Here is a 12,325-nt window from a genome sequence, read left to right on the forward strand (position 1 = left end):
TCGCTAAAGCTCTGCTTTGCACATTAAAGTGGGTTACTTGTGTTTGGGTTGGGGTTGACTCTGACCTGTCTGTGTCCCTATCAGCCTGTCTGTCTGTCTCACAGCTGGTCTCTCTCTCTGATTGACAACAACTTACCTCCAAGCCCTTCAGATGAGCTCCAATACAAAGGGTATCGTATAATCACACCAACAACCATGTTTCAAACATTTAAATATCAATTAAGTTGAAACTGGATGTTCATATTTCATTTAGTAAAAGTGCATCCGTTGCAATACCCTTTTTTATAAAATTTGATTCATTTCAACGCTTAAGTAAACAGGTTTGGATTGATGTTATTACCATTTATCAATTTTAACTACTTGTGCTGGGACCAATGGTTTATCACCCTGTTTGATACTTGTTCGATACCACCGACTTGATGTGTATTGCAATTCTACAAGTATTGCAACTCCATTCTACAATTGATTGCGATTTTTTTTTTTTATTTTGACCATGGGAAAAAGTTGTATCATACACTTTTAGAGACTGTATGTCATTAGTCATATACCCCAAACAATCTCTCTTAGTTTTAGCATCACGCTAACAGACGAGTCATGAATCAAAGCATCAGTTCAAGACAGAACTTTTTACTACTAAACTACTTAATCCTGTCATCAATCATTCTAAGTCGACTCAACCCATTACCCTTTAGTTTTACCTAACTATTTAAACCACTTATCCCTTACTTTTAGCTAACGGTATTAATGTAAGCCAACTATTTCAACATGTACCCCTGGTTGAGTATTACCAGTTTATACTAGTTAAAGAGCCCTGCATCAGTGTAAATGGTAACTGATTTGAGTTTCGCTGGCTTCACCACATCTTGGCTCCATCTGTCTCTCTGCCTCTTCCTTCACTTACCCAACACAATGAGCAGAATTATTCTTCCCTGTCTGTTTCCTTTAATGTGTCATGCACTCCGCCTGTCTCCCTCTCTCTTCCGGCCTATTCATTCTGTCACATCTGTCTGTTTTATGACACATTAATTATAGGGACTCCAGCCTTTGGTGGCAGGTCTCCAGGTTCAAACCCTTTTCAGACTGGCCAGCCTTTTAACACTTGGGACTAATCAAAGCAATTAAAATTAAGACTAAAGAAAAGCAAGAAAAAAAAGGTCGATGTTATGAAACAAAGTTGATTTCTATTACATAATTCACTTTTGTATGATTGTATAATTTTTGTACGAGGTGTAAGTTTCACATTCTTTACCAAATGTAGTCTCAACCAAGCTCTGGTCTGTCAAATACAATCCATCCATGCAGGGGATTCTAGAAAACAGTAGCTGTTGCCAACACATATGTTTCTTTGTTCATACTGGCAAGGCTTGATGGCATTTTGCTACTGAGCCTCGCCACTTTTCACTTGCACCACTCACTGTTTTCTCTGTTTGGGAACATCAATTACACCAGTATAGGGTTATGAACAAAACTGACAAAATGGGCAAGGTAGTTGAAAATTCACGATTCAGGCCAGAAACATTTTTGTAAATGTGGACTTGAAGCTCCACTAGGTCATAGTTCTGTATTAATGTCATAAATGATTTGTGTAAAATGGGTGCTGGTACTGATGAACCCACATAGTCATCACCAGACTCTTCCCCTCAGCTCTACGCAACTTTTTAGCCTACATTAAAATGTGACTTCCTCTAGAATCGGGTAGATTTTCTGTCAGATCAGTGTTCGTTTCACATGCAGCTTGATGCTGGGTCACGTCTGATCAGTTACTTGAATGATCCACTATCTGGTTCTTGGATGATCAATTGAATTTCTGGCATGTCAGAAATTTTGATTGGAATTTTGCAGTTTGTGCAGTTCAACACTGGTTTACTAACATGCAGTCTAGACCTTAGTGGGCATGTTTGAATATTTGTATTTGACGAGTAGTATTATGACTGAGACTGTACTGTGATATAAAACTCAACCTCACAGAGAAGACGGAACATGCTTTCTGCATCTTCCAGATATATGTGGCTCCATTTTAGTCTTTTCTTCTTTACTTACCAATGTGAGCTTAGTGATGCTGCCTTTCTCTTTTTTCTCAACATTGTTGAGGACGCTGATATCTTGTTAATAATCTTTGTTTCAGTTGTCACTAGAAAAAAAAAAAAACAACCAATGGTTTCATGCTTATGAGTGAGCACCCATGTCGTGGCAGTCAACGGATCTGTGGACTGTGAGTATAGAAGCTACAGGTCGTAGCCGTGCAGGAAGGCCAATTACAACGCATAGTGTCTGCCAGCTTAAGATGACTACACCTTTTTTTTGTCAAGGGGACTATAAGACGCAACTAAATACATAATTATACTTATGTACTGTAGATCATAAAAATGTTATTTCAATGAGAAGACATAAAAGAATGTTTTACAATATCGGTTTCATTTTTGTTCAGGAGCCAATACTGAAAATGTCTGCCACTCTTGTTTTAGTGGAGTCAGTGGTGTTTCTGTATGAATGCCACTGCTGTTATACTAGCATACGCACATACAATCCATCCTCAGGGTTATATATATATAGCCATGCCTAGACCTGCTTGCTTAGCTAACTCATAAGAATATCTTTCTTTAGTGACGGGTACTTGTTGTTTAATTCCAGAGTACCATCATGGTGTAAACTACCAATGTTACACAGTTCCTGCCAGTCGACGGCGCCTGTCACTAGAACACTCTTAGGTGCATAGCGGCAACTGCCCGCAAGCTACAGGGGCATATGTTAGTAAGAATTGGTATATGTCAATGAGAGGTAGTATCTGTCAATAAAACAAGAGTGGCATACTGATTATGCCAGTAAGTAATGCTCTATTAGGAAACTTCTCCACTGTCTGCATCATTATTCCATCCACCAACAATTACCTTCTCAGCAATTGTAAACTAAATGACCACATTCAAGTTTTACATATTGACAAAAATAAATGCAATTAACAAACCTGAATGCTGAGTGCTTACTACTGAATCACAGACATACTGTAACAGTGAATTAGACTACAATTCTACCTCTGACGTATGATGCACACAGATGCGAGCAGCCATATGTTCTGTCAGCAGAGGTACAGTGAGACGGAGATGGAGACGGGTCCCAAAATAAAGCCGTTCTAAAAACATGAATGAAAGCTGAACCCTCAAACCCATTCATGTTCCTGAATCAAGCAACAGCCAGTTAATTCTTTGACCTCTACCTGCATCGGTCCAAGGATGGATGGGGGGATGAAGCAACTTGACTGCTGATGCTCTGTGTGTGTGTGTGTGTGTGTGTGTGTGTGTGTGTGTGTGTGTGTGTGTGTGTGTGTGTGTGTGTCTGTGTGTGTGTGTTTCTGGACAGTATGTGTGCATGAGAGGAGACAATCTCAAGGCAAGACTGCATAAGGCTACATTACAAATGCAATTGCAAGGCTCTTACTGGTGTGTGTCATGATTAACATTAGCCTAGTAAACGCATCTCTTAACATCTGAATGGGTTCATCCACACACACACAAACACACACACATACACTCTCGCTCTCTTCCTCTCTTCTGCATTACCATTGGCCTTTGTCTTGAATTTTAAAGAGACAATCTGTTGTCCCTTGTGACGATGATTTTGATTCTTCTTTGTCCCCCCCCTCCAGCCACCCCGCATTGTCTCTCGTTCACAAACACAGACACACACACTCACACACACACACACACACACACTACCACACACACACCAACCTCCCAAGGGCAAACTGGGGGGAGAGGCACCTGTGGCCTGCCTGATTAACAGCCATTTTACAGAGCGCAGACAGACTGGAGTGTTTTCAGTACAGCAAAGACGAGTGTCTTCTGAGAATCCATCTAAAAATGACACGTGTGTGCGCAAGTGTGTGTGTTTGTGTGTGGGTAACTATGTCAACAACAGTTTGTCCTTATCAACAGCAACCCCATTCATATAAGAATATAAAGGTCGAGGTCAGAATGTGACTTTAACTCTTTGTCTCACAAACCCTATGAGAACACACTGTTACTGTAAGTAATACGATTTCTTCTCGAACTACAAACTGAGTGTCTGAGCGCTGCTTATAAGATAATGATCAATTATAGTCCCTGTGCATGGCAGCAGAAAGAATGCTGCAGCTGGATAGACCCTCCTTTGTCAGAGAGTTATGCACGTGTTTTGTATCTATCAACATATTCTGACGTTCATCTTTACACTGATTGTCCAACACATGGCTTCATTAACCTATTAGTGGACACCAGGGCACAAAAGGCCTGCTTAGCCCTGATAACCATCGTTCCTCTTCCTAACACTGAGTGCTTGAATACTACATGATGTGCTATGCAGTGGTTAAAGAAACAAGTCAATCAAGGAAATTGCAACATTTATCAATTTTTCCGCGTGGGAAACAGTCATTAGCCAACTGTCAATCCCATGATTCCTTGTGTTAACCTGACTTATTGATCAATCAGAGGCCGTGTTCCTGGCACGAATCTGAATCCAAGTTTGTCTCTTTTACTGAACTAAAATGAGCTAATTGTCTCTTCAAACTAAAGATGAACAGATAAACAAGGTAAACAGCTAATAGGGCTACACAAAAACGTTGTAATATTCCTCCATACTGCTCGTCCGCTGCAGTATGGGTGTGAGGGAGACTCGCGTGCACACAGGAGTGTGCCTCCAGGCAAATATAGTATAGTGACTGTTTAGGCTATAAAAATGTACTAAATGACGTCGTTTCGAGTAAACTCTGGATGTCGCCACTTCAAGTCACTTGGATTGCAACGGACGAGCAGTATGGAGGAATATTACAAAGTTTTTGTGTAGTTTTATGGACCTTTTTGTCTCAGACGCCATTTACGCCCGTTATATGGATTTTTGCTGCAGGAGGGTACCCCCGCGGGTCTCCAGCTGCACTGTGAGGAATAAAAAACTACACCGGACTTCTCATCAGCATGAGGGTGAGTCGATAATGACTGAATTTCGTTCTCGAGTGAACTATTCCTTTAAGTACACCCACTGGATTTCATTTGAGTTTTGTAGCCTTCTAGCTAGCGACATTGTATGGCTTTATGCACAGCCGGGGCTGGAATATTGAACAAAAGCAATTAAAAACTATTAATGCATCTGCAGCCTCACACCAATTTCTTTAATAGGCCATCAAATTAATGACCAGAACTCCTACCTTTTGTTCTGTCAACTGCATGCTTGGGAGTAACTTTTAAAAACCCGAGGCTGAACCATGAAAAAATCCCTCCGGTCCCTCATGTCTGGCTACAGTGACAGTAAATGGTGATGGATGAAATACAGCAGCAATCAGGACAAAAAAAATGTATCACTCTTTTTTGTGGAGTCAATTTATGTCTACAGGCACATTCATAAGTAGCATATTATATGTATTTGTCCGGACTATATTTTCAGTTAAAATCTCTATCTAGATCAGTAAGTGCAGTCTGACTCAACAGATGCTTCAGAGAAGAGGAGCAACTTGTACTTTTGGATAACAGGTCAGTTTTTTTGCCTGGATCATTTGGCTACAACCGTAGTTTGTATCTTGTATCTTCTTCAGATGCATTCCAGTCAGATCCAAAGGAAAGGGTACGCTAAAAAAGATAAGACAACAGTACAAAAAGCCTATTTAATCTAGTCTAATTTAAGAGGGACTGTTGTTAGGTATGTTTTGCTATTACCACGTAGCAAAAATCAAACTGAACATGATGACTGTGATAAATGATCCATCTCAAGGAACTGGCAAATCTGTGCAGGTAGACTTCTTTAACTCTTTGAAATGGCAGTGTGAAAGAACAGAAAATGCGATATATGATCTACAGACCGAATGGGTGTGTAGCACTTCACATTAATGTGATTCCTTAACCATGCACAACTAGTGGTACGGTCATTTAAGAACTTTCTCTGTCAGGGCATGGTCACACATGTAAAATTAACAGTGGTGTATATACACTTCCTGTTCACTTCCATTCTATGCGAGCAAAGAAGAAAACATTTGCATCTGGTGGCGAAGCAAATCCTGGGCTTATCTTCACGTGGAGTTCATCATTGGTGATTAGGGATGTGAGTAGGTAAAACAGGATTTTCCTATGTTGCACAAGAACAACTTGAGTTATGAGGAGGGTCAACTTACTTGCGTTTACCATTCACAAGTGGCATACACCGTAGTGAGTATTTATACATGTGCACTGATGTGTCTGTGTTGCTGGCGGTGGTGAGCGCACGGCCAGCTGTATGCATAGAACGGGCAGGCAGAGTGTCTGCAGGGAGGGCTGCCCCTCCATTTGCATCAAGCTTGAACAGCTTTCTAGCTCGGTCTGATCAGGCGACATTCGCCTCTGGGCTGCTTGTCAGGGGTGGCCTGACATCCTGCCTGTCTGCTTTCTCTGGCCCAGAGACAATCTGGAGTGAAAGCTACTCCGGAGAAGAAGTATAACCCCAGAAGAGCAGTAGCCGGCCAGTCAGAAGGGGACTGCGGTAGAGGTTGATGTGTTTACTGGGAAAACTACAGGTCACGGTCCCTGTTACAGTTTTGATTTTTGTTTTTTTTTAAATGACCACAATAACTGAAGATGGACCAAATCCATCCATTTATATAAGTTATTGCTCATATTCATGTAACTGTTAATTGTACTAGCAGTCAGCGACTGTTCTACAGAATGTGTTCCCAGGTAAATTCCCTGCTTCAGTTGAACAATAGCTGCCTTTTCACCACAGAAACTTTTCTCAGAAACCTTTGGAGAACTTTGCATTTCCACTACAGTTCCAAGGGTTTAAATTAAGTTCCAGGGGAATTATTCTAACCCCCACTCAATTCCCCAAAACACAGGAACTTTGGCATTGGAGCTTACAGCACTGAACATTTCTGATTTATCGAGTACTCTCAACATGTTATACCAGTCGCCATATTCAAATATGTTTGTTTTTGATTATTAGCTTATGGGCCACTCCACCCTGAACATGCCTAATCTCAGGAGCTCAGCAGGACCTGGCCTGGTTAGTACTGGGATGGAATGCAGCCTGGGAATACCAGGTGCTATAAACTGTAAGCTAATCGGTGGGTCATTCAACCCCCAGATCTCCTGGCTGCATGTCGAAATATCCTTGGGCAGGATACTGAACCTCCAAGTGCTTCCCGATGGCTGTTCCATCAGTGTGTGAGTGTGTGTGAATGTCTGAACATGGTAATATTGGATGGGAAGTGATGTATTGCTCCTGATGAGCATGAGCAAGTCTATTTGCTTTGACACATCAACATGGAGCTGAGAGAAAGAAAGATGTTGAAACTTGATTTTTGTCCAAACCACCACTCTTAGTCTCGTGTTGCTGCATCTTACTGGTACTGGTACATTGGAACGACACAGATGGCTCTGCCAGCTATGGTTGTTCATTTTTCATACCAAGACAAGTTGGTTAACGTCGCTAACGTTACAAGCATGGTTTAGATAACGGACAACAACTGACCAACTATCCAAGCTTTGCAGGTGGAAATTGCACCTTAAAGCTTATGTTCCCCTCATACTAAGACATACACCTATCATTAAAGCAAATTTAGCTAACTGGACAGAAATTTGGTTCATACCAGTGTCCCAAAGTTTTGTACTGAGCAGATTGTCTCGTAGCCAGCTGTTTGGGATGCAAACACGTACCATTACACTCACATTACACTTTCGCAAGTCGGAACAGCTGGAATCATTTTCCTTTTCTTTCCTGTGTTTGTGGCACATTCTCGTCGGCTTCACTTTCCTCTAACCCATGGACAGGAGGAGAGACATCATGCCATCCCTGCCTCCTAGTCGACTTCACAAGGAAGTGAATGTTGAACTGTTGTGCTCGCAGGATCACATTGGTGCTCACACAAAAATGGATTTGGACGTCGATACGTGGACTTTGCCTGAACGGCCAAAGCTTTCAGGTCAGTCCCATTTGCTACTAGCTACTCTACCTAATATGTATACAATACTTATCGGCCAACACAATGCGTTCCCCAATGACAATGCTTTGTGCAGGATGAACTGTTTTTTGAAAGACTAAATGTATTTTCTTGCTAGAGCCACTTGCAGCAGCACCCCACGGTTCCAACGCAGTGGTCTCACTAAAATAAATGAGGACCCTGGATTTTTTAACATAGTGCTATTGTTGTTCTGTAAGGATCCTGAGGCAGCGAGAGTTTCCAGAAAAATCTCATTCACCACCAGAGGACCACTGTGGGAGGAACATTTCTACTGGAGTTAGAAGGGGAATAAAAGGTCAGGCGGAACAGTCGGACAGTCTAGATGGATGAAAAGTGGCAAGAACTCCCAATAAGAGCAACCAATCTTTTATGATAGAATTAAAAGATGTGACATTTTGGTCAGAGCGACCTTCATCAGATACTTAACACTGTATATTGTAAGCTTATCTGCCTCCACCACCCTTGACTGCACACATATTCCAACTCTGAGTAAAAGAATAACAGATTGAAGCTGCAACTTCTCTCATCTGACAACAAGAGTATTGTCAGTCCTGCCCTTGAAGGTCCAGTTCTCGCCCCAGCACTTGTCACTCATCTTGATGGGCTGTCTATCTTTTATATGCGATCTTGCCTGAGGCTGGTGTGTGCAGGATCTCTCGCCAGCACTGGTATTCACCCTGGTTTTGAACGTTAAAATGTGTCGTTACCTCATTTGTTGGTTGGTTGGTTTGTCAGCAGGATAACACAAAAACTACCAAATGGATCTCCATCAAGAGCAGAGCAGACCCCATTAACTTCTGGTGCGGATCCAAATAAAGGCGACGGATCCAGGATTTTTTCTCACTATCTTTAACATTGTGAGATTTTTTGACATTTTCATTCATTTCCCAGGGAATAACGCATGAATCTTTGAAAGTGGGCCTTAGTGGAGGTATGCGCTCAACAGGGAGCCATTCTAGTTTATGGCTTTGTTGATTGTTGCTGCTATGACTTCCATTACTGTGGCTGGTGCTAGCCTCACCTTCTGAGCCACAACAAGCTAGCTGCTGACCACACCCAGTTGACCCAAAAATGTCCTTGACTTTGCTCCAGTGCTCCTTTGAGTCCAACAAGGTGATTTGGTCAGGAACGTACTTGTGTGTTCTTTATATTTAATATTACCTGAAGACGTGCACTTTCCTCCGTCTCGTTCCTCCTCTCGCTCCCCCGCCCCTGCCCTCAACTCTGTTATCTCCTCCCACTAATATGAAAGTACATCAGAGTCGCTAGGCAATGTAGGCTGGGAAAAACAGCTGAGATGTTGACGTCCAACTTGCTATTCTCCTGCTGTGAGCCGGTCAGGGCTTTGGTAATGAGAGCCTAGGGACCTGGCTGAGCCTGTGTGTGTGTGCGTGTGTGTGTGTGTGTGCGTGCGAGAGAGACGGAGTGTGTGTATAATCTTCCTCGAGGACTATTACTGAGTGTTTGTGTGTTTCTGTATGTGCAGTTGGAAGGGAACCAGCTGTGACCATGTGGTTAAGGATTTGTTTGTGTGTTGCCTACACATATGTGTGTTTGCGTGTCTACAGGTGGAGGTGTGTGTGTGTGTAGCTGACGGCCTGACAGGTTCAGTCACACAGCAAAACATATTGTGGAGCGGGTGGTAAGCCGATGATAAGCATGAACAAACCCCCTCAACCGTTCTCTCCCCTCCCTCCCTTCCAATTTTTCCCCTTCCTTCCTTCCTTCCCTGCCTCACCTTCCTCCGACTCTTTTCCTCCTTCCTTCCCCTGTCTCTCCTCCCTCCCTTCCTCATCTCTAATCGCCGGGCTAATTGACTCAGCCAGATTTGGCAACAGGCTTATTAGTGTCATTTCACACAACAAGGAATGACCTATGCAGACGGTGCAGCGGTGACAGTCAAGACGGAGCACACCCTGCAATGTTATGTTCACCAAATCTAATTTCCCAAGCATGCACACACACGCACGCACACACACACACACTCACACACTCATAGATGGAGCATTTTTTCCTCAATTGATAAAATGACCTATTAAGTGCACTCTCATGTGACTGTTTGACCAAATTGAAGATGGTCGTTTTAAGATTTTCTTCAAACTGAAGCTGGAGAATTTAATATCATCAGCTTCAAACAATTTCCTGTCAGGTGTCCAGAGTTAAAAAGCTGATGTCTGTCCCCTGCCCCACCTCGGCCAACACCGGGTGAGAACCAGCCACCATCTCATTTCTTAAACCTTAATCTGCCGTCTGCTGTACTTTGAATGTGTTTCTCTCACTGACAGCATCTTCGGGCAGGCCTGAACTTCCCTTCATACCAGTGAAATTTAATGACACTGCATTGGTGTCATTCCTACCTGCAGGTAAACAAGGTGTGCGTGCTTGTAGGTGTGCAGGGAAATGCATGTGTGTGGTTTTCTCTGATGATTAATCCTCCAGCATCACCCACATTTTGCCTGATTAATGTGTGTGTGTGTGTGTGTGTGTGTGTGTTTGTGCAGAGCAGACCGCCCTTACCGCTGTGCGCGCTGAACCAGCGGGGTGCGATGTGCAGGGGCAAGGTGTCAGCCAGCGACCCCCGGGACCCTAGATAGAGCACCCCGTCCGTGTGGTGCCCTCCGCCCCCAGTGTCCTGGTAGCCGGTACCGTGGGGGGCGGCGGTGGTGCCCCCTGACCCCCCTCCGGCTCGATCCGAGTCCGTCCCTCTTGGGGTGTAGAAGCCGAAGGGCACGGCGGGACTGTGCTCGATGCCCATCCCGGCCACGGAGCTCACCGAGCGGCTCCGCAGGCCCATGGTGCCGCTCGGCCGGTAGTGGCCGAAGTGGGCCGAGGGTGGCACCGCGCTGTCATCCGTTGAGACACCGGGAAAAGCACCTCGGGGCCGACCCGCCGTGCTCTGCTTTCCCCCCATCCAAAGGCGGGAGGCAGGTGGGTGGGGGTTCTGGGTGGAAACAGGAGGGGGCTCGGCTCGATCCGCAGAGGGTCGAGAGAGCCGAAACAGGCTGTCGCCCCCCTCCCCTCGCTCCTGTCTGTCTCTCGGCCTGCCTGCCTGCCTGTCTGTCCGTGTGTCTCAGCAGGCTCGTCAGCTCTGACTCTCTGCAGACGCAACAGCCCGTTTCCCTGCTGAGCGGAACATGAGCCCGCCCTGACGTCTGGATTCAGCTCACCCGCAGACAAAACCTCGACACAGCCGTGGGGATGGCTGACGAGCTGAACGACGCCGAAAGCCCCGAGTGACAAACAGATGCACCGCACGCTCCCCTCGCTGTCCCAGGTGATTAACACGGCTGGATCATTGCAGGCGGGACGCGGCAGCAACACGTTTATCCAGCCCGGCCCCGATCACAGCAGCGCCGCAATATTCACTCCGCTGCTCTCGCCTCATCTGATCTCAGACATCGTGACAACTGTTGCTGTCTGTCTGACCGCCAAAAAAAAAAACCCGACGATCTGTCTTTGACCAAAAGAAATGACGTCGCCGTCCGTCCGCTCCGGTGCTCTCCAGCCAGCTGTCGCTGTCGTCCCGCAGACGAGGGTCACAGTGAAGCCGCTCCCCTGCGCTCCGATCGGCGCTCCGCTTCTCTCCGCTTCTCTCCGCTCCGCCGCTGCTGCCGCCGCCGCCGCCGCTGCTGCTGCTGCTGCTGCTGGCCAGACAATGGAGGCGCTCAGTGCGCAAGCTCGGATCATAAACACAGACAGGACAGGAGACAGTGCTGGAGAAGACACGCACACTTTGTTTTAATCCCTAATCAGAGGAAAAAGGGTTTGAAATTGTGGATCGCGGAGCATTTATAGGACACTAAGATGTGTGGCTGTTGACCTCAGGTAGTCCACTCACTGTGACAGCTAAACTGGGTTTTGTAGTTTTGACCGTAATTGGGGATTAAAGGTGCACTTTGTAGTTTTGGGGAAGAAATTTTAATCAGAAGGTAAAGATCTTAAGTAACTGATTTCTAAACAAACCAAATAAACAAACTCTCTTTGTTTTCAGGACTGAATAAACAAACTGACCTTAAAGGACAACACGCTTTCATACTGTTTTGCTTTGTTTATATGTGGCGGACCCTGCCACCTTTCTAGCTCTAAACAGTGTTGGGGACCTTATTTTCCTCTGAGAACAGCTTGTTTATTCACTTATGGAAAAATAAATATTTCTGAGTTTGTATTAGCCTATTACCTCAGTGACATTGTAAATATCAGAATTCTGAATTCTGAATTTCTTCTCCCAAACTACATAATGCCCCTTTAACAGCAAAGACTACATGCAGAAATCTCAGGACTATCTTAAAACTAGAAGTGAGCATTATGGCCAAATGTGACACTTACAAGTCCAGTCATTTTCTTTTCTTCCCAAAATGCTTGTGTGCTATAACC

The 12,325-nt window shown here is 44.6% G+C and overlaps 1 protein-coding gene across 1 annotated transcript in view; it reads right to left on the bottom strand.

Moving 5' to 3' along the window:
• The window catches only part of znrf1 (zinc and ring finger 1), a 61,014-nt gene extending 49,397 nt beyond the window's left edge, over nucleotides 1-11,617 (bottom strand). Inside the window, exon 1 of the mRNA XM_084363754.1 lies at nucleotides 10,469-11,617. Coding sequence (XP_084219880.1) covers nucleotides 10,469-10,862 — 394 coding nt within the window. The 5' untranslated portion in view covers nucleotides 10,863-11,617. The remainder of the gene's footprint in view (nucleotides 1-10,468) is intronic.
• Between the last annotated feature and the right edge of the window lie 708 nt (nucleotides 11,618-12,325).

Source organism: Pagrus pagrus (assembly GCF_965226575.1).
Source record: "Pagrus pagrus genome assembly, chromosome: 10".
In the NCBI taxonomy this organism is placed as follows: Eukaryota; Metazoa; Chordata; class Actinopteri; order Spariformes; family Sparidae; genus Pagrus; species Pagrus pagrus.